Raw genomic sequence first — 23,481 nt, forward strand, 5'->3', positions numbered from 1 at the left:
TACAGTATTTACCCCACTGTACTACTCACTTGAAATGCAGAACTCATATTCTCCATTCTCTTCATTTTGATCCTGGCTACATTGTATCATGACCAATATTCCTTGAAATTTATGATCTTATATTGGATATTTCCTGAATGTGTAATGGAGATAAAAGTTCCTTCCACATTTTATTACTTTTGTCCATATTATGTAGGCATGGAGAATGTCATAAAAATGATCTTACAGAATCTTCATTTCTATAAATCTTCCATTAGCTGAACTTGGCATTTTAGTATTTGTGTAAAAAAAGAAAAAAAAAATCTTTCACAAACCATAGATCAGAGTTTCCTAGCTTATGATATTATGCAAAAACCAGCTAACTTACAATTATTACTCTGTTAACTACTGAGAATGAGAAAAGGGAATCTCAAAATGAGGTATGTAACAGGCTTAAGGTGCTTAGTTTTTTTAATGAAAGTTTATTTAAAGTGCAAAAATTTGAAAAGAACTACCCTCATTATATGCTGGGATCACTGTGAAATTGAGATTTAACAAATCTGATTTAATTAATGAGTGATTAAAAAAAAAATCAAGTAAAAATCCTGAAAACATTTAACTAGTATTATCTTTAAAAGTTCATCTACTGTTTAATATTCTTTGGAAACTGATATTTAATTTGATTTAAATGTCATTTAATTATATTGTTACTTCACATTCTCCCATGTGTCAATAAAGATATTTTTAATCTTTAAAAAATCTTATTGAGCTCTTCCACAGGAGGCCTACACGCCGCCGCTCTGCTGCCGCCATGTCTCTAGTGATTCCTGAAAAGTTCCAGCACATTTTGTGAGTACTCAACACAAACATCGATGGGCGGCGGAAAATAGCCTTTGCCATCACTGCCATTAAGGGTGTGGGGCGAAGGTATGCTCATGTGGTGTTGAGGAAAGCAGACATTGACCTCACCAAGAGGGCTGGAGAACTCACTGAAGATGAGGTTGAACGTGTGATCACCATTATGCAGAATCCACGACAGTACAAGATCCCAGACTGGTTCTTGAACAGACAGAAGGATGTAAAGGATGGAAAATACAGCCAGGTTCTGGCCAATGGTCTAGACAATAAACTCCGGGAGGACCTAGAGCGACTGAAGAAGATTAGGGCCCATAGGGGTCTGCGCCACTTCTGGGGCCTTCGTGGAGGCCAGCACACTAAGACCACTGGGCGCCACGGCCGCACCGTGGGTGTATCTAAGAAGAAATGAGTCTGTAGGCCTTTTCTGTTAATAAATAGTTTATATACCAAAAAAAAAAAAAATCTTATTGATACATTATAATTATACATTATAGTGGGATTCATTATGCATATCCATACATGCATAAAACATAATCTAATCAATCTTATTCCCCAATATCTTCCCTTTCTTATTCTTCTTCTCTCCCCTTGATCCACTTGTTCAGCTTTCTAATGATATTATTTTTAAATTTTTAATCAGTGCATATATATAATATATAGAATATGTATACATATAGTACACACACACACACACACACACACACACACACACATATATATTAAGAATTTATTGTGGTTTACTCATACATGGGCATAGCATAATTTGGTAGATTTGGTTCCCCAGTATTTCCCCATGCCCTCTCTCCTCCCTCCCTCTCTATCCTGTTCTTCTACTCTATTAGTATCTCTTCTATTTTTGTGAGATTCCCTCTATCTCTTTTTAAAAATTTCTTTCGCTGTCTCTCTTCTGCAGATGAGAGAAAAATTTCAATCCTTGACTTTCTCAGTCTGGCTTATTTTACTTAGCAGGATGTTCTACAGTTCCATCCATTTGATAGCAAATGACATAATTTTATTCTTCTTTATGGCTAAGTAAAACTCCACTGTGGATATACAGTACATTTTCTTTCATTATAGTTCTTTAAACTCTAGACAGAGAAATCAGGTAAAAGAAAGAAATTAAAAGGATACAAATAGTAAAACAAGTCAAATTATCTATTTGTTGATAACATGGGTCTACATTCAAAAAAACTCAAGATATATAAGACTCAAAAAACCCCAACAGAAGACTGGGAGAGTTGATAACAAATTCAGCAAATTAGAAGGATTCAAGATTAACATGCAAAAATCAATTGCTTTCCTATACGCCAATAATGAATCTGCTGAGAAAAAAAAAATCAGGAAAACAATAGCCTCAAAAATCATAAATCTAAGAAGGGAAAAGACCTTTACAATGAAAATTATAAAACACTGAAGAAACAAATTTCAGAAGACCTCAGAAGATGGAAAGACCTCCTATGTTCTTGGATAAGCAGAATTAATATTGTTAAAATGGCCATAACTAAAAGTAATCTAGAGATTCAATATGATCCCCATCAAACTACCAATGACATTTCTCATACAACTTGAAAAAAACAGTACTAAAATTCATTTGGAAGAATAAAAGACCCAGTATAGCCAAAGAAATACTGAGCAATAAGAGCAATATTAGAGTTATCACAATATCTGATATCAAATTATACTACAGAGCCACAGTAACAAAAACAGCATGGTACTGGCATAAAAACAGACATGAAGACCAATGGAAAAGACTAGAAGACAAAGCGGCAAATTCATGTAGACACAGTCATTTGATATTGGTTACAAAGGTGCCAAAAGCATATGCTGGAGAAAAGATAGTCTTTTAACAATTGGTGCTAGGAAAGCTGGATATCCATATGTAGAACAATGAAACTAGATCCCTCTCACCCTGACAAAAATCAACTCTAAGTAGCTGAAAGACCTGGGAATTGACTAGAAACACTGCAACAGTCAGAAGAAAACATGAAATTAATACTCCAACATATTGACACAGGCACCAGCTTCTTTAATAAGACTCTTAAAATTCAAGAAATAAAATCAAGAATCAGTAAGTGAGATGGCATCAAACTAAAAAGATTCTGCATGGCAAAGGAAACAATTAAGAATAGGAACAGAGACTCTGCAGAATGGGAGAAAATTTTTGCCAGTTACTTTTCCAACAGGAGATTAATAGTCAGAATACACAAAGTACTCAGAAAACTTAATATCAAACAAACAAACTATTCAATAAATGGGCAAATAAACTAAACTTAAGACATTTCTCAAAAGAACAAATGCAAATGGCCAAAAAACATATGAAAAAATAATCAACATCCTTAGCAACTGGGGAAATGCAAATCAATACTATACTGAGATTTTTTTTTTGTGGGGGTGGGGGTATAACCAGGAATTAAACTCAGGGGCCCTTTACTACTGACCCACATCCCCAGTCTTATTTTGTATTTTATTTAGAGAAAGGGTCTCACTGAGTTGCTCAGTGCCTTGCCTCTGCTGATGCTGGCTTTGAACTTGAGATCCTCATGCCTCAGCCTCCTGAGTGGCTGGGATTACAGGTATGCGCCACTGTGCCCTGCTACACTGAGATTTCATCTCACTCTATTTAGAATGGCAATCATCAAGAATACAAATAAATGCTGGCAAGGATGTGAGGATAAAGGTACCTTATTGGTAGGACTGAAAATTGGCACAACCGCTTTGGATAGCAGCACAGAGGTTCCTCAAAAGAATAGGAATAGAAACACCATATGACCCAGCTATCCCACTTTTTGGTGGTATTTATACAAAAGAACTAAAATCAGCATACTGAAGAACTAAAAGCATGTATATCAATGTTTATAGCAGCACAATTCACAGTAGCCAAATATGGAAAAAATGTTTTTTTTTTCAATCTTAATAAAATGTTTTTCTTAAATTGGGATTTCTTCCATAATTTATACTTTCCTCTAGAGGTTCTAGTAAACACCTCAAAAAAGAGAAGTAAAATGTAGTTGGTTAAGATTTATAGTTAACTAATATGGATTTTTTCACCATTTCTTTTTATAAATGCTTATCTGTTTAACAGACAGAAGGTTGCATTCTTGGTAGGTTGCATTCAAGCTTTCTGATATTTAGTTTCTGGAATCATTCCTCTTCAACATTTCAGAGAATAAGGACATAATGTATGTTTCCAGATTTCTGGCCCTTTTTCTGATAAAAATGTTTGAACAAGATAACTGACATTTTTCCTGCTGTTACTTCCTAACGTTCTTTCAAACCTTAGGGTACCCAAGGCATTAGCCTTAGAGAAACAGTTTACTTCTTTGAGATTGCTGGTAGGGCATCAAGGAGACAAAGTGATAGATAAAAATAACCAGCATTACTTACAATTTACAAAGTGTTTTCAAAACTGTTGTTATACACTAATTCTGAAATGCATAATTGAGAAAAGGACACACAAGGAAAATTTGGACAGCAGCTTTGTAAAAAGTATAAATTCTGCTAGGCATGGCAGTAAGCTGCCCAGCAGCTCAGTAGGCTGAGGCAGGAGGATCTTGAGTTCACTTTCCTCGGAAAAGGTGAGGTACTATGCAATTCAGTGAAACCCTATCTCTAAATAAAATACAAGATAGGGCTGTGGTTGTGGCTCAGTGATTGAGTGCCCCTGGGTTCAATCCCCAGTACAAAAAAAAAAAAAAAAGTACAAATTTCAGTGGGCCTCTGCAGGTATCCTTATTTATTAGGAGTGGTAAGGTGTGGTAAGGGGATGTAACATGTCTTCTAAAACAAAACATCTCCAGGTGTCTAAAAATTCATCTAGATTTGGGAACTACTGGTGTAAAAAAATGAGGAAGAGTCTAACATTCTTGAGTACTCTTTTCAGCAAAGTGTCTTCACAATGGAAAAATTTTAAGTCAATATCAAAGCAAAAATTCCAGGGAAATAAAATTGATAAATATTTATTGAGAATTACCTATACCACAAAACACTGACTAGAAGGCTTACCAGATAAGCAAAGATAGGGAAGCAAAAGTTTCTGACTTCAAAGAGCTAACACATGAGAGGGGGAGACTTGTAAATAAGCACACGATTATAATATAATGTTAGAAAACAGAGAAGACCTTGAAGTATTTCTGAAGGGATGCTAAGGTCTCAGAAGTTGTATGTGATTACTGAGTTCAATCTTAAAATAAGAATGGGCATCTATAGAGTAGACCAATGGTCAGATATGTGGGCAAGGGAAACTGACATTCTTAGCAAAAAACAGAATTAAGGGTGTGAACACAAAGTACCAGACAATTATAGAATGGCAAGAGATAACTTGCATGGACTACATGGGAGACAGACAAAATAAAAATGAGACTGGAAAGATGCAAATGACTTTAAAAGCTAAGCTGGTTCTCACTCTGTTGAATGACATGATCAGAATTCTCAGTTACTTTTACAGAATGATGATGAAAATAGATGAAATTCTAATCGGGGAGTTTAGAGACTTTATAGTAGTTCAAGCAACTCAGTGAGACCCTGTCTCCAAATAAAATATGAAATAGGGCTGGGGATGTGGATCGATGTTTGAGTGCCCTGAGTTCAATCCCTGGTACTCTCCCATGCCTACCCCACAGAAAAGAATTAGGAATTTCTGTATTCAAAACAAATATGATGTAAATTACTTTACATAATCATGAAAACTAGCAATTTACGGATAAATTATCAGAATTTTTTTATTAAGTAAAACAAAGTTTGGATATGATGCTCTTATATCAAATCTTAATATCCTTCATTCCATTAAATTTATCTTGCAAATCACACAAACATTTCCTTGCTTGCTGAAGAAGGCAACAGATAAAAAGACAGATAAGCAAAGATGAACATATATAGAAATATGAAAAAAGGCAGAAAAATAGCACATTGAAATTGTTCTCTTGTAGGTAAAGCATTAAATGGAAATTTAGGACAGCTGGTTTCTATGCCAACTTTTACACTAGCTCATTGTGATATAAAAGTCACTTTACTCACCTACTCTCCTATGGTCTTTCACTTCTGTCTTCTACTAGCAAAAAATTAGGACAAAAATTCTACCACTGCCAGAGAAATTGGGGGTACTGAACACATAACTTTAATCAATATTCATTTTAAATCATTATGGACTAAAAATTATTTCAAAATACATGCCAAAATACAGGATACATATTTTAAAAAAATGTGTAACTAAAAAAATGACTATTAAAATTAATTGAGTTGCAAACTTATACTGTAGGTTCAAATATAAGCCTCTCATGTAGGTTCCCACAGATTTAACAGTGTATTCAACTTACTCTACTACTCACACTGACTGAATTTTAAAACTTCCTCTTTTTGGTAAAAAAGAATTCTCACAGCATTCAATTCAATAGAATTCAATAGGATTCGATTCAATAGAACAAAAGCTAGTAATGTTCAGTTCATGTTCAGGAAAGCTGGGTATTTGTTCTTAACAATAAAAAAAATTTTGAGTTAAGAATTGGAACATACATATGCCATTTATATGCCTAATGAAAGGCCTTTACTTTGTGGAAAATTAAAAATCCTTGAGTAAAAAGCCATTTCATTCATGTTTGAAAATGGCACACTGCTTCCTTACACTTCTCTTTATACTTATACAGCTAATTCTCACCCAAAAGAATTTCAATGAATTAAATATATACATACATATGTATATATAGCCACATACCATGTATAAACCCATTTATTATTTATTTTGCCATGCTGGGGGTTGAAACTAGGGCCTTGAACATGCTAAGCTGACTCTACCACTGAGCTACACTCTCTGCCCATATATATTTACATATAATGTCCTTTTCAAAAATCCCTTCTAGGTGTTTTTTTTTTTAAAAAAAAAAACAGGAAAAGTGAGATCTTTTTGAATACCTCAAAATTAGCTTAGGTTCATCATTCGTGTTATATGGTAATTTAACCAGTGTATCAGCTCTTCTAAGCTGTTGTCACAGATAGTATCCAGATCAAAAGGGTCTTCAAACTCGTCCAGCTCCCATTTGATGCTTCATTCCAAGCATGTTCCCACTGAATGCCTGGCCATCTTATACCTGAATACTTGTACTGATAGAGAATGTATTAGATGCTAGACAGTTTGAAAAATCCTACTGAAAAGTTTTTCTTTACTCTTTCTTGTACTGTGGTCCCAATTCTACTACTTTAGGTGTTGCCAAGTAAGAAATTATATTTAGCTCTTCTAAATATAATTTTTTTAGCGTTATAATCTAATTATAATCTAGCACTAACAGGACATCTTTAAATCTTCCCACAGTTTTGGTCAGTTTCCTCTCAAGATTTTCTAGTTTAAAGCTTGAGTGCCCAGATTTCAGCATAATATTGTAGATAAAGGTAGAACTTTTTTTTTTCTTTTCCCTTTTTTTACATGTTAATTGGATTAGATTAATTTAACCCCACAATAGTCCTCAATAGGGTCCGTGATTATGCTCATTTATAGAGGTGGGGGAATTGGCCAGCAGCACAGCTGGGGTGGGAGTGGGGCCTGGGGCCCAGCCCTAGTACAGAGGCCCCAAGATCCCAAGTCTCTCCTTTGACAAACGTCTTCCACAGAAAGGTGGTGGTGCTGTCCTGCATTTGGTCAAAGCCAAAACCCAACCAGCTGTTAGGATCATGTACCACTCGGTGAGCTGCGCAGGATTGGCCAGACTGCTGGGGTGACGAGGGGGAGGGGACAGAGGATGTTTTGAGGCTCCAAGGGCAATGGGTCACTTAACCCTGACAGGCATGTCCTGCAAAGGCCTTCATCAGAGCTGATGCAGCAGCCAAGCTAGGAACAGTCCTCCCGCTCTCATGTCCCCTCCAGCAGGCTCGGCTGGGTCAGAATCACTTCTTGCCCATTTAAAATTGACAGCCAAGGTGACTCTTGTCCTCAGAGGAAACATCCCAGCTTCTGCCCTTCTTTTTTTGTCCAAAGCCTGAAAGTTTCCTGGGGCTTAAAATTGTCCATCTAAGTTTATTCTTTGTTTGATGGAGACGGTGACACATTTTTACAAGGCAGTATGGCCACTCCGTTTTATGTGGGTTTAGGCCTCCAGAAATGCTTTTGTATTAGTCAAGGGGGCAAAAGTTTATGTTGACTTCAGAGGTGGTGCCCAGGGAGTAGTGAACGTATTTGGAAGACACAGAGACAGATCCTGTGGCAAGGCACAGCTTTCCTAGGGGTCAGAGGGCTGACTTCAGATGCCCAGTGTCCAGTCATCCATAGGTCTAATTCCCCTTGGCTTTTCCATAGGCCAAGAGTGGTCCGAAAGGAATGCAAAGCCTACTGTTGTACAAGGTAAGGCCATCAATGATGCACGGCCAATGCCCTGGGAGGGAAGAGGGAAGGAGCCTCCAGTTCTGCATTCTCTTCCTAGGATGGGGACTCTGGCCTACACAGGGGAGGCTCCCTAAGGATCATACCCTCACCAGCTGCTCAGATTGCCTGCAGCAGTGCCTGCCTATCACCCAGCACTTTGGACAGGTAAGGATGTGCTTCCCAGGTAAACACCTGGAATTATCATCATCAAATCCTCCACCCCCGTCCCCAGTCTCTGCCTGAACATCTTGCCTCACTCCTCACATACACCAAAATTTGGTGCTCACTTCAAACACACCCTCCTCCAGAAAGCCCCAGCACCCTGATTCTGCAGCTCCACATCACTGCCCTCTCCACATCTGTCCTTTGTAGAACAGACCCCTTCGCCCCAGCAGGAGACTTAAGCTGGAAGAGGGACTTTCTGAGCCCCTGGGGGAAAGGTAAGACTCAAAGGGGACCAAGGTTGGAAGTGGAAGACCAGGATAGATCAGAAGGCTCTCCAAACATTAGAGCAGACCAACCAGGGCTGAGGTCTCAGGAAACTTGGGGTGCCCTTTCTCAGCCAGGACACCTCCCCTGAGCCCTGAGGATGCCCAAGGTCCATGGGCAGAAGTAGTTCTGGACAGCAACTTTTTGGGGTCTGGAGAAGAACTGGATTTTCTGAGCAAGATTCTAGACAGTTTGAGTGTACAAACTAGGAGCATGGGCAGCCTGAGGCCAAGCCAGAGCTTAGACTGTCACGGAGGGGACCTGGCCAGCTGTTTCAGCCTGTTGAGAGAGCCCCCACCCCCCCACCTAATCTTTCCTCAACTGCCCATACAACCTGCCAGCTCTTTCTCATCAGAAGGTCAGCAACCTGCTCTCTCCTCCCATGCCCCACTCAGCCTGACCTACCAGGAAGAATAAGATGGCAACCAGATGAAGAGAAACTGCCAGAGCCCCAGCCCCTGTACCTGCCTGCAGACCTGTCATCCCTTCAAAACACACCATCTTTGGAAATCACATGCTCCTCAAAGAACCCCAATTCCCAGCTGCTCTCAGGCTCCAGCCAAGAAATCATCTCTCTATCCCAGCTTTCAACAGCTTCTACAGACACAAGCAGCCCAGGGGACCCTGAGTCCTCTCCTCTTACTGAGCCCTCAACCCTTCATCTCTCCCCTCTTCAAAAGGCAACTGAGCATCCTAGAGCCTGGGAGATCCCTTGCACCAGGCTCTCCCAGGCAAACACCTAGCCCAGCCCTCCAAAAAGTCCTCAACTTCTAGCCCCCATAGAGCCTAACTTTGATATTGTCAGGACATCCCAGTCCCTTGAGTCTTTCCCAGACCCCAGTTTTCCAAGAATCCCAGAACCCAGCCTCCCAAGGTCCTGCTAGAACATGCTCACTTCCAGTCCCCCGAGGACGCAGGAATCCCCAACACCCTTACCTCACCCACCAACGATTGGCAAGAGCCCCAGGCCAGGAAGAGGCTGCGAGTTGCTGATCTTAAGAAGTGTTTTGAGGGTAAAGGATCAGGGGTGTGGAGGAGACCCTGGATCCTCAATAAAGCCACGAAAGCCCAAAGCTGGTCTGTCCTGGTGAGTTTAGGGTGGGCCTACTCTCAGATCCAAAACCCACCTACCCCCACCCACCCTCCAAGGCTAGCCCTTCTGGCTCCTAGGTGCACCTAAAAGCCACTCTCTTCCAGGAAGCCCCCTCACACCCCTAGGATCCCCATAACCTTATAACTCACCACTACCTTCATCTCTCCATCTAGGCTAATGTTCCCACCAACCCAAAAAAGCTTTATTACATGTCACTACCAACTTTACATAAACGTATAAAACGTGAGCAGCCCTCCCCCTGCCCCAGGAACCAAGTCTCTGAAGCACCTTCTTCCCTTCTATTCTCAAGCACTGGGTGAGTCTGATTGCCTAGAGAAGACACCCCTTCCCCAAGGTCACACAGCAGGAAAGGGAGATGGAGGAAGGGAGGGACCTAGATGGGCAGGCAGCCCGGCACCTTCTCCTTGGAGTCCTGGGGGGGCTTGAGCATCCGCTGCGTGAGAGAACTGAAAGAAAGGATTGGGGGTTGTTGGGCCTGCTGCAGGGGACAGTACACAGTACAGTGAAACGAAGACGGTGCAGCAAGCGGGAGTGGCCCTGTCCCGGCCTCCCAGCTGCATGCAGAGTCCAGCAGAGGCAGCATGCTGCACAGCCATCAGGCCAGTGCACCCCAGTGCCCCTGAGTCATCAGAGCTGGTGTCTCAGTGGCGGCTGCTCTGTGCGCGGGGGTGTTGGGCAGTCCTGGGCAGAACGGGCAGCTGCAGCTGTCCACAGCCTTCAGATGAGCCACTCCTCCGGAGGCAACTTGAGATTGGGGGGCGGTGTGGCGCGGGCACCCACCTGCTCCTCGCTGCTGGGCCGGTAGGTGCCCTCTGTCTGCCGCTTCTCGCGAAGTTTCTGTACCAGTAGCGCCAGCCCCACGGCCAGGAGCAAGGCGGCCAGGACGGAGAAAACCACGATGATACAAGTAATGGCCTCCTGAGCCAGACCCTCACTGGGGCTGGGGACAGAGGGCATGATAGTGCCATTCTCCGAAGGGTTCAGTGCTGTGGTAGTGTGCCCCCAGGCTCAGCCCAAGAGGGCCGGCAGCAACGGCAGGCCGAGTGCCAAGAGCAGCTCCAGGGCTGGGGTCGCCATGGGCTGGGTGACGGATTGGCGGCACTGGGCCCCTGGCTTCACGCGCTCAACGCTTCTACCGCATCTTGGGCACAGGGTACCTGAGATCCAGCACCTGGCCAGAAGTCTCTGACCTCACACAGGTTCCCTGTCCCGGTCCCTCACCCGAACCCTGGGTCAGTCCGCTGTTCGCTTGCTCCGATCTCACCAGCCTAAAGGTAGAATTCTATTACTCCATGATAATACTTCCATACTGAAACCTTCCAAGTCATTTCCGCATTTCACTGCTGACTCTATAAAACTACTGTAGGTTTCTAGACCCAAGTGCATATTCTTACATTTTTTTGCATTAAAAGTCATTCAGCTCATTAATTCTGCCAGGAAAGATCCTTATTCTGTTATTCAATTTATTTGTTATTCTTCTCTGTTTTATATCAAATTTGTTAAATGTGTTTTTTTTTTTTTTTTGTTTTTTTGGGTTATTCTTTTTGTAGTCTGGGAATTGAACTCCGGGCCTCATGAATGCTAGGCAAGTTCTCTATCACTGAGCTACACCTGAGCACAAATTTTAGTTTTATGTGTTATTTAAATCACAAATTAGAAGCCAGATACAGTGGTATATGCCTTTAGTCCCAACTACTTGAGAAAATGAGGAAGGATTGCTTGAACCCAGGAGTTTGAGGCCAGCCTGGGCAACAGAGCAAGATTCTGTCTCAAAAAAGAAAAGGTCTTTTACTTATAAATTAAAAGAAACATTGAGCTTAAATTCAGAAGTTTATTAGTATGTGAAAGACATATAGAAACACCTGTATTATTTTAGCAACATTTATGTTTGAAATTATTTCAAAATAAAAAGGTTAGAAAAAGCACACACCTATAATCCCAGTGGCTTGGTAGGCTGAGATAGGACAATTGCAAGATTAAGGCCAGCCTCAACAACTTAGTGAGGCTCTAGGCAACTTAGTGAGACCCTGTCTCAAAATAAAAAATAAAAAGAACTGACTCAATGGTAAACTGACTCTGGGTTATAATCCCAGGACTCATCCCCTTTCCCCCCAAAAAAGTTAGAAAAACAAGCAGTCAAACCATGTGAGATAATGATATTTAGCTTAATGCTAATCAGTGATCTTCCTTTTTTTTTTGGTACTAGGGATTAAACCCAGGAGTGTTATAATACTGAGTTACATCCCATACCCAGTCATTTTGTTTGCTTGTTTTTGTCTTTTTGAGACAGGGTTTTGCTAAGCTGGTGAGGCTGGCCTCCACCTTGAGATCATTGTGTTTCAGTCTCCAGAGGTGATGGGATTATAAGCATGTGCTATGGCATCCAGCTTGCGATTTTCCTTTTAATAAAGCTATTAAAAATAAACATGCGGGTTCTGGGAAGACGGCAGCGAAGGGAGAGCATTACCCCCGTGTACCACGTCACTGTGCGGGAGAATGACGAGTTAGAACGACGGCTAAAAGCTATCTTGTTAGGAATTGCCAGCAAAATTGGGGTGCTCCAAAACCTAGAGGAAGGATTTCCATCGCACGAGGATCAGCTACGGCGTCTCAAACGCAAGAGATTTGTCCGCACAGAGGGTCACTCTGCTTATTCAGCAAATCGCCCTGCGGCTAGAATCTGCGGCGCGCGCTGGGAAACGAGGAGATAGCAACGCAAAGATACAGCGCTGCAGTTTCTGCGGGCTTCTGCCAGCTGTGCAATCACCGTACTCAGTGCTGAATTCTGGGTTTGAGACGGGGGAAGGAAGCGGTCCAATTCGGTTCTCCACACCGGTCAGACCACAGAGGAAGCCAGCGGCCACCATCTTGGAGAGCTGACGTCACCATCCCTGTTTTCGACTGATCGCAGCTCATTCAGCCATAGAACAGGTAATTTCAGGCTGCCATTCGCCTGTGGCTCGCAGACAAATTACTCAGGCTCAGTGCTAAATAACCCGTGGAAACTGCTTCTTGGAGCCTGCTCCTATCAGAACATACACCGAGCACGGAGCGGCCGAATTCCGGCTCCCGGAACTGCTCTGGCCCAGGGATAAAGAACCCGCGGAAACCGCTTCTCGGTTTGGGTCCTGCTGAATACTGTGGAGGTAAATACCAACCGAGCCTTCATAGGTAGTGGCAACAGGACTGAGACGGGGCTTGTGAGGGCCGGTCAGGACTCACCCGTTGCTTTGGTCACCCGGCAAAGGGAACGAAATGCTGCCATTCACATGGGATACCAACATGGCAGAGATCTGATGTCATCAGAAAGCGGCGGAGGAGAGAACTTCATCGATACCAGCGGCGACAGAAACAGTTGGTCTCCTGGTAAAGAAAGTGAGTCACAAACACCCGAGTCTCTCTCACTTTGTCATCAAGCCAGAGGGGCAGAGCAGAGCCGCCGCCCGCGCTCGGAACAGGCCCAGCGGCCCACCGGCGTGGTAGCCACGTAACCCCAATTGGAGTAGGGGCAGAGCAGAGCCGCCACCCGCGCCTGCAAGGTAGGCAGACCTGCGACAGACGGGCGGATCAGGCCCAGCGGCCTGCCGGCGTGGTACACACGTCACCCCAAAGGAAGTAAGGGCAGAGCAGAGCCGCCGCCCGTGCCCGGAACAGGCCCAGCGACCTGCCGGCGTGGTAGTCAGGACACCCCAATTGGAGTAGGGGCAGAGCAGAGCCGCCACCCGCGCCCGAAAGGTAGGCAGACCTGTGACCGACCAGCAGAACAGGCCCAGTGGCCTGCCGGCGCGACAGACACGCCACCCCATTTGGAGTAGGGGCAGAGCAGAGCCGCCGCACGTGCCCGCAAGGTAGGCAGACCTGAGACCGACCTGTGGAACAGGCCCAGCGGCCGGCCGGGGTGGTAGGCACGCCACCCCAATTGGAGTAGGAGCAGAGCAGAGCCTTCGCCCGCACCCGGAACAGGCCCAGCGGACCGCGGGTGTGGTAGACAAGTCACACCAATTGGAGGAGGGGCAGAGCAGAGACCCCGCCCGTGCCTGCAAGGTAGGCAGACCTGCAACCGACCGGCGGATGAGGCCCGGTGGCCTCTCGGCGTGGTACACACGTCACCCCAATTGGAGTAGGGGCAGAGCAAAGCTTTCGCCCGCACCCGGGACAGGCCCAGCGGCCCGCCGGCGTGGTAGACACGTCACCCCAATTGGAGTAAGGGCAGAGCAGAGTCGCCGCCTGCGCCTGCAAGGTAGGCAGACCTGCGACGGACTGGCAGAACAGGCCCAGGGGTCTGCGGGTGTGGTAGACACGTCACACCAATTGGAGGAGGGGCAGAGCAGAGCCGCCGCCCGCGCCTGCAAGGTAGGCAGACCGCCGCCCGACCCTGCAAGAGAGACTTTTCAACTATACAAGTGCAATATAAATATATAGGGGGAAAAAATTTTCAAAAACACAACAGTTTCACCAAGCAGAAAGAAACGCAAGCAGTATGAAAAGACAAGGAAAGAAAGGACCACAAGCAATGCAGGTCAACTCAACTTTAGAAGAGGTAACAGCTGCAGCAGATGGAATGTCAGATAAAGAATTCGGGATATACATGCTTCAGATAATCCGGAGTCTCAAGGAAGACATTAGACAGCAAAATCAAACAATGAAAGATCACTTTGACAATGAATTACACAAACAAATCCAGGAAGCAAACGATCAACTATACAGGGAGATAGAGGTTATAAAAAACAAACAAACAGAAATCCTAGAAATGCAGGAAGCAATAAACCAACTTAAAAACTCAATGGAGAATACTACCAACAGAGTAGAACACTTAGAAGATAGAACATCAGACAATGAAGACAAAGTATTTCAACTTGAAAAGAACATAGACAGCTCAGCAAGCCTGTTAAGAAACCATGAGCAGAACATCCAAGAAATATGGGATAACATAAAGAGACCAAACTTAAGAGTCATTGGGATACAGGAAGGTATAGAGGTCCAAACCAAAGGAATGAGCAATCTATTCAATGAAATAATACGAGAAAACTTCCCAGACTTGAAGAATGAGACAGAATCCCAAATCCTAGAAGCCTACAGGACGCCGAATGTGCAAAATCATAAGAGATCCACATCTAGACACATTATAATGAAGATGCCCAACATACAGAATAAGGAGAGAATTTTAAAAGCTACAAGAGAAAGGAAGCAGATTACATTTAGGGGTAAGCCAATCAGGATAACAGCTGATCTTTCAACACAAACTCTGAAAGCTAGAAGATCCTGGAATAAAATATTTCAAACACTGAAAGAAAATGGGTTCCAACCAAGAATTGTGTATCCAGCGAAATTAAGCTTCAGGATGGAAGATGAAATCAAAACCTTCCACGATAAACAAAAGTTTAAAGAATTCGCAGCTAGAAAACCATCTCTTCAAAACATCCTCGGCAAAACATTACAGGAAGAGGAAATGGAAAATAACAATGAAAACCAACAGTAGGAGGTAGGACAGTAAAGGGGGGAAAATAATCAAAGAGGAAAACAAACCATGTTTAGTAACAGAAATAAACAAATATGGCTGGAAGAACAACCCATATCTCAATAATAACCCTAAATGTTAATGGCTTAAACTCACCAATTAAGAGACACAGGCTAGTAGAATGGATCACAAAACAAGACCCAACAATATGCTGCCTACAGGAGACACATTTGATAGGAAAAGACATACATAGGCTGAAGGTGAAAGGTTGGGAAAAATCGTATCACTCATATGGACTTTGGAAACAAGCAGGAGTGTCCATACTCATATCAAATAAAATAGATTTCAAGCCAAAGTTAATCAAAAGGGATAAAGAGGGACACTACATACTGCTCAAGGGAACCATACACCAACAAGACATAACAATCATAAATATATATGCCCCAAACAATGGTGCAGCTATGTTCATCAAACAAACTCTTCTCAAGTTCAAGAGTCTAATAGACCACCATACAATAATCATGGGAGACTTCAACACACCTCTCTCACCACTGGACAGATCTTCCAAACAAAAGTTGAATAAGGAAACTATAGAACTCAATAACACAATTAATAACCTAGACTTAATTGACATATATAGAATATATCACCCAACATCAAGCAGTTACACTTTTTTTCTCAGCAGCACATGGATCCTTCTCAAAAATAGATCATATATTATGTCACAGGGCAACTCTTAGACAATATAAAGCAGTAGAGATAATACCATCCATCTTATCTGATCATAATGGAATGAAACTGAAAATCAACGATAAAAGAAGGAAGGAAAAATCATGCATCACCTGGAGAATGAACAATAGGTTACTGAATGATCAATGGGTTATAGAAGACATCAAGGAGGAAATTAAACAATTCTTAGAGATAAATGAAAACACAGACACAACATATTGGAATCTATGGGACACATTGAAAGCAGTTCTAAGAGGAAAATTAATTGCTTGGAGTTCATTCCTTAAAAAAAGAAAAAACCAACAAATAAATCATCTCATACTTCATCTCAAAATCCTAGAAAAAGAAGAGCAAAACAACAGCAAAAGAAGTAGAAGGCAAGAAATAATTAAAATCAGAGCTGAAATTAATGAAATCGAAACAAAAGAAACAATTGAAAAAATTGACAAAACTAAAAGTTGGTTCTTTGAAAAAATAAATAAGATCGACAGACCCTTAGCCGTGCTAACGAAGAGAAGAAGAGAGAGAACTCAAATTACTAGCATACGGGATGAAAAAGGCAATATCACAACAGACACTTCAGAAATACAGAAGATAATCAGAAATAATTTTGAATCCTTATACTCCAATAAATTAGAAGATAGTGAAGGCATAGATAAATTTCTTAAGTCATATGATCTGCCCAGATTGAGTCAGGAGGATATAGACAACCTAAACAGACCAATATCAATTGAGGAAATAGACGAAACCATCAAAAGACTACCAACTAAGAAAAGCCCAGGACCGGATGGGTATACAGCAGAGTTTTACAAAACCTTTAAAGAGGAACTAATACCAATACTTTTCAAGCTACTTCAGGAAATAGAAAAAGAGGGAGAACTTCCAAATTCATTCTACGAGGCCAACATCACCCTGATTCCTAAACCAGACAAAGACACTTCAAAGAAAGAAAACTACAGACCAATATCTCTAATGAACCTAGATGCAAAAATCCTCAATAAAATTCTGGCGAATCGGATACAAAAACATTTCAAAAAAATTGTGCACCATGATCAAGTAGGATTCATCCCTGGGATGCAAGGATGGTTCAATATACGGAAATCAATAAATGTTATTCACCACATCAAGAGACTTAAAAATAAGAACCATATGATCATCTCGATAGACGCAGAAAAAGCATTCGACAAAGTACAGCATCCCTTTATGTTCAAAACATTAGAAAAACTAGGGATAACAGGAACTTACCTCGACATAGTAAAAGCTATCTATGCTAAGCCTCAGGCTAGCATCATTCTGAAAGGAGAAAAATTGAAGGCATTCCCTCTAAAATCTGGAACAAGACAGGGATGCCCTCTATCACCACTTCTATTCAATATAGTTCTCGAAACACTGGCCAGAGCAATTAGACAGACGAAAGAAATTAACGGCATGAAAATAGGAAAAGAAGAACTTAAATTATCACTATTTGCTAGCCAATCCCTAAAAAACAAATGCCAAATGTCTTCTTTGATATAAGGAGAGCAACGAAATACAGAGCAGGGAGGAAGAGCATGAGAAAAAGAATAACATTAAACAGGGACGAGAGGTGGGAGGGAAAGGGAGAGAGAAGGGAAATTGCATGGAAATGGAAGGAGACCCTCAGGGTTATACAAAAGTACATATAAGAGGATGTGAGGGGAAAGGGAAAAAAAATCAAGGGAGAGAAATGAATTACAGTAGATGGGGTAGAGAGAGAAGATCGGAGGGGAGGGGAGGGGAGGGGGGATAGTAGAGGATAGGAAAGATAGCAGAATACAACAGTCACTAGTATGGCAATATGTAAAAACGTGGTTGTGTAACCGATATGATTCTGCAATCTGTATACGGGGTAAAAATGGGAGTTCATAACCCACTTGAATCAAAGTGTGAAATATGATATATCAAGAACTATGTAATGTTTTGAACAACCAACAATAAAAAATAAAAAAATAAAAATAAACATGCTTTGGGAGGGAGGGGGAAACGCTGGTGAATGATACTGGCCAAATTATTGTTAGACTGTGTTCATTTACAAATATGTAACAACAAATCCCATCATCATATATAACTATAATGCACCAATAAAAAAATGTGGAAAGAGAAAAACAAAACCCAAGAACAGTAAGTAAGTATTCTCTAGGATCCAAAATTCTACTATCCTAATAGAAAAAAGTAACCTACATTTTCACAAATACATTCATTTCTGAAAAAAATTCTTTTGTATTGCTAAAACAATATAATTCGCTGTTGCCCTCTTTATGACACACATATATTTTACATATGAATTTTGAAAAATGAACTGGAAGTGTATAATGATCCCACCACTTCAGAGTTAAAGTTTTATAGGTTCTTTTAAACTAAAACACTTACCTCACCTGTGAGTGGCAATTCCAATTCTAGGTATTTATACAAGAGAAATAAAAATATGCTCTCAAAAATGTTGTATGAGAATGCTCATAGCAGCTTTTCAATGGTAGCTACAAACAAGAAACAATTGTAGTGTTCGATGACAGGTAAAAACAATAAAACTGGTATGTTCACAATTAGCAATAATAACTACTGATACAGTAACAAAAAAAAAGAAAAACATAACGTTAAATCAAAGAAGCCAGACACAAAAGAGTATAATTTGCAAGGTTCTATTTACTTTTTGTCCAAGAACAAAACTGAGTTATAGTGATAGAAATTATAAAGTGGTTGCCTCTTGAGGGGTAGTGGATAAGTGCCGCAGTCTGGCTGGGCACAAATCACGAGTCACTGAAGCAGGAACAAACTTTATTTCTGAACTCTACCAGAACACTCCACACACGCTCCCAGGAAATCTCCCGAACACTACGCAGCTCGTCCAGGAACCAGCAACCAGAAATATCCCTCCTCCGGCACTTCTCCAACTAATGGGAACTCTCTGGGAATCCCAGTGAGAGCGCAACTGGAACTCAACGGGAACTCCGTGAGAACTCGCTGGCATCACCTCTCAACCACTACTTCTGGCAAAAATGCCATGCATCATCCCGACTCGGCTGTGGCCCTCAACAGATAAGGTGGGCTGAAAGGAATATAAGGAAACTCTCTGGAGTGACTAAACTGTTCTATTATCAAGTTTTCAATAAATGTAACAATTACATATTGTAGAAATAAAAATTATACTTCTATTAAAAAGATATTTTCAAAAAGAAAAAGTAACAGGAACAAAAATTGAAGAGCTTTAACATTTCTATTTTTAGGATGCTCACCTGTCTAAGAGCTGGTCATGTTTTTCTAAAGCATCCTTTTCGGCCATCACTGCTCGGTCCTTTTCAGCCATAGCATTATCCCTTGCTTCTCGAAGATTTCTAAAATTTAAAAATACATTTTGGTTATTTAAAATGAAAATATATCCTTCTTTTAAAGAGTCATAAATTTTTCTGCTCATAGTTGGACTAGCTCTCAATTTTAAGGACCATTACAGGTTAGTGACCCCAAGTGTATATTACATTAGTCTGCCTGGCTTGCTGAGTTTCTAGCAGCATTAAACCATGTAGTGTAAATATGGTCTGTGTCTAAATATTAGAACTAGATAATTAAAATTCAGTTTTTCATTATTCATAGAGAATATCAGTGGGGAATCCTGAAAGTCCACACAGTTTGAAAAGTTTCTTCACTACTGTTCTTTATATGGGTCGAGTATAGGTTGAACAGTTTATATAATACTGTACCTCACTTAATCCTTACCATAATCTAACGATGGGTGTAATTACTAATAAATTATCTACAAGAAAACTGAGGTTTTGTGAGGTTAATTAATTTTCTATTAATCATTTTTAATGAAAATATATTCATGAAGGACACAAGAATTAAAATGAGAATGAAGTTTTGTTGCATTGGCAAGAGAACAGATGAAACAATGGACCTTGGAATCTCAGGGAAGAAGGAAGGAGAAGGGAACACAGAAAAGCTGACGAGAAAAAAGTAGAAGGAACAAAGGACTGGAGGTCCTGTAAGATGACAAACAGATTAAGTGGAAGTAGTTGTACACGCAAGTTGAAAGATTAGAGATTGTTGTTGGAGAAAGGTGATTTAGAAACAGAATGGTACTTTCTATGGCAGAATTTCAGTTGATGACAAGAAAGGGTGTGACCACTGAAGTGGCTAAATGAAGTAGAGCTGGGATTCCTATTCACGTAGGAATCAAGAAATAGGAGTCCAGGTATTAGGTAAGTCATCTTATAGTGGTGATGACAGTAGGAACTGAAATTGTCAATAAGATTACATTTAGTGATAGTTAAGGAGTGTCCACAAGGTAGAACTTAACAACAGTGAGTAATTAGGAGATTATACAGTCAGGTATGAGCCTTCAAAGATGAAATTCTACTTGTGTTTTAATACAGATAAAATTTTGGATCAAGAAAAAACGCTAACAGTAAGCTTCTTCAAAGTCATGTACTAAAAAAACAAGTAAACAAAACCAAAAAACCTACTTTCATAACAGTTAAAATATGTAAAGTAACACAAATGATTTTGTTTACTTAATCCCTACAAATCTCCTATGTTGTCTTTTCTAACCTATTTTATAGTTTAGTAAACTGAAATTTAGAGAACTTACATGTTTAGCACCAAGTCACGCAGCGAAAATGTTAGAGGGCCTAGTCTACCCTGGTTGTTACTTACTCCAGAGCCATGATTTTTACACCCATCACCCTATCTATCTCCCATAAAGAACTGGATTACACAACTAGATCTTATTTTTTATTTTTCACAGAGAAGTTCAGTAGGGAGTAATAAGAACCCATATCTGAATAAATCTATCTGATAAATATTGGACAGAAATGCTTAGTGGTCATACTGGCTAAGCCAGTAGTCTTTTGCTTTGTGATGTTTTAACAACGAATTTAAAACATGTGAATCATTACAAATTCATCAGCAAAACAGTTTATGAGTGAGAAACAAAATAGTTTAAAAAAAAAACTAGAGTACAGGCAACTCTTATTAAAAAGAAAATAAACTTACTTTCATATGCTATTATGTAACTGGAAATATAAAGTAGCTTTTATAGTCAGACATGATGTTGCATGCCTATAATCCCAGTGACTTAGGAGGCTGAGGCAAGGAGGAATAAAAATTTGAGGCCACCGTCACCAAATCAAGGTGACCTTCAGCAATTTAGCAAGACTCTGTCTCAAAATAAAATATAAAAAGGACTGGAGATGTAGATCAGTGGTAAAGTACCCCTGGGCCCAATCCCCAGTACCAAAAGAGGAAAAAGAAAAAAAAAAAAAAAGATAATAAAAATTAAAAATGTAGCTGTTGGAAAATGGCACATTATTATTTTCTGATATTCTGATTACAGCAAACTTCAAAAATATTCTATTATCAAACCAAATGAAACATGAAAAATTAATTTTAGAGACTAAAATTCTCTAAGTATATTAAACATTTATGTCTTTTTTCATTCCTAGATGATCTAAATATTTTAGTAAGTCACCACAAATTGGTTATAATTTTCATTTTTCAAACAAGCCTCATTATTCTACGTTGTTTCAGCAATAGAATTCCAAGTAGGTCACATTTAGAGTACTAATTAAACAAGAATGCTTAGTTGGAAACTGGAGATGCTTCAGTTCCTAACTATATATATTTCCTTTCTTGTAACCATTGTCATTAGTAATAACACTAAGACACAGGGAAAGAAATAAAATATAGGAAAAGCTACCATTAAGGCTTATAGGAAGAGATATTAGAGGGTACTAATACGTTCACCATGCCACAATCTTTATTATTCAGCTAACTATAAATGCTGATGTTAAGGCATAAACAAAATTCTAAGGTCACAAAGAGGAGTTTTTTTTTTTTTTTTTTAAACTGGAGTAGGAAAGATAAGGGAATAAAGGGAAACATTTAAAAAAAAGTGGCATGTACAATTAAACCTTAGAGAATAAATAGGTAAGGCAATTAAGCAAGAGAAAACCAAAATAAATAGAGGAAAGTTTTAGAAGCAGAGGCTTCTATCAAGAGGTCCTCTAATAGGTGTATGTGGGTGATATTTCTGTGTAAATCCGTATATACTCCACAACCTGAATACTTTATTTTTCCTTTAATATCAACTGACATATTTCAAATTAAATCTGAGAGAGGTAAACTGAATGCATTCTTATACTGTCAATAATAGTAATAGTAAACACTAAAATAATAGTAATTGTTTACCATATGTCAGGAACTGTTTTAGGCATTTCACATTTTCATTTTCTGTTTTTGTTTAATTGTCATGACACTCCCACAAACTATATGTTATACCATTACTTCTATTATACAAATGAGAAGACTGAAACACCAAGGTTAAGCACTGGCTTAAGGTCACACAGTGAGGTATGCTATGGAGCCCAAATGTGAACCTAAAGAGTCTGGCTCAAGAGTCTGTGTGCCTCTCTTAAGAATTCCTTTGTATCAGAGATATTTTCTCCTTGGGAAATTCTGACATTATGAGATTTATTATTATAGGACCACCTCATAGCATAAATTGATGTCAAATAAAAATTGGCCTTAGAAGAATTTTGAATATATCATATACATTTGTTTTCATAGCCCATGGTACGTAACATGCTTTTTCAAAATTACATTGGTTTGATAAAACACCAGATGGATTATATGCTTGCCATAGATAAAACACTAAATAACTAATAAATAATCCATTTCTAAATGTTAAATGCATTATAAAATGTAACAGAAATATAATTACAGATGAAATAGCAGGAATCCAAATGTTCCTCAAAAGAGACACTTGAAAAATTGACAGAATCTATCTGTAGTATGCATAAACTAATGAAAGCTCAATTTTTAAAAGTCCAATCTGAGTGTATAACCAAATGTAATTATAATAACACAGAAAAAGATGTTGGTATTTGACCAACTGGCCAATATTATAACAAATGTCTAAAAATACAAAAATGCCAAGTCTCTCAGTACCTGCAGAAGATTGGCTCCTGGCCCTGTGGATACTAAAATCCAAGGATGCTCAAGTCCCTTGCATAATATGATATAGTATTTACATATAACCTATGCATATTATTCTATATACTTTAAGTTATCTCTAGGTTACTTAGAATACCTAATACAATGTAAATGCTATATAAATAAATGCTATACTATACTGATCAGGAATTAATGATAACAAGAAAAAGTCTGCACATGTTCAGTAAAGACACAATTTTGTTTCAAAATACTTCTGGATTTGGCTGAACCATTCATTAGATGTGGAACCTGCAAATACAGAGGTTTGGATATATGTAATCCCTAAAAATACTTTTATAAGTCTAATACCTGACTCCTCAAACTATATTTGTCACAATTCTTTCATATTGTTTCTTACTAACTCCATCTCCCATAACACATACGTATCTTTCCTATCTGCTATATGTTTCTGTGTAGAAAAAAAAAGAAGAAAAGGGAAACAAAATCTTAATTGTATGTAAAATGCAAAGGAAAAGTGAGCATCTTAGTACAATAACCATTGTCCAA

General features: G+C 39.9%; 1 protein-coding gene and 3 pseudogenes across 3 annotated transcripts in view; 2 read left to right on the top strand and 2 right to left on the bottom strand.

The window, feature by feature from the left end:
• Positions 1-23,481, bottom strand: part of Pibf1 (progesterone immunomodulatory binding factor 1) — a 235,424-nt gene that overhangs the window by 149,344 nt on the left and 62,599 nt on the right. For all 3 annotated transcript variants that reach the window (XM_071611456.1, XM_027938068.3, XM_071611455.1), the window contains exon 10: positions 19,224-19,322. In XM_071611456.1, the coding sequence (XP_071467557.1) occupies positions 19,224-19,322 (99 nt within the window). The remainder of the gene's footprint in view (positions 1-19,223; positions 19,323-23,481) is intronic.
• Positions 754-1,280, top strand: LOC114094886 (small ribosomal subunit protein uS13-like; annotated as a pseudogene).
• Positions 4,342-9,851, top strand: LOC114090595 (DENN domain-containing protein 1C-like; annotated as a pseudogene).
• On the bottom strand, positions 10,159-10,862 carry LOC114094888 (protein crumbs homolog 3-like; annotated as a pseudogene).

This window comes from Marmota flaviventris, chromosome 4, assembly GCF_047511675.1.
Source record: "Marmota flaviventris isolate mMarFla1 chromosome 4, mMarFla1.hap1, whole genome shotgun sequence".
NCBI classification, from domain to species: Eukaryota; Metazoa; Chordata; class Mammalia; order Rodentia; family Sciuridae; genus Marmota; species Marmota flaviventris.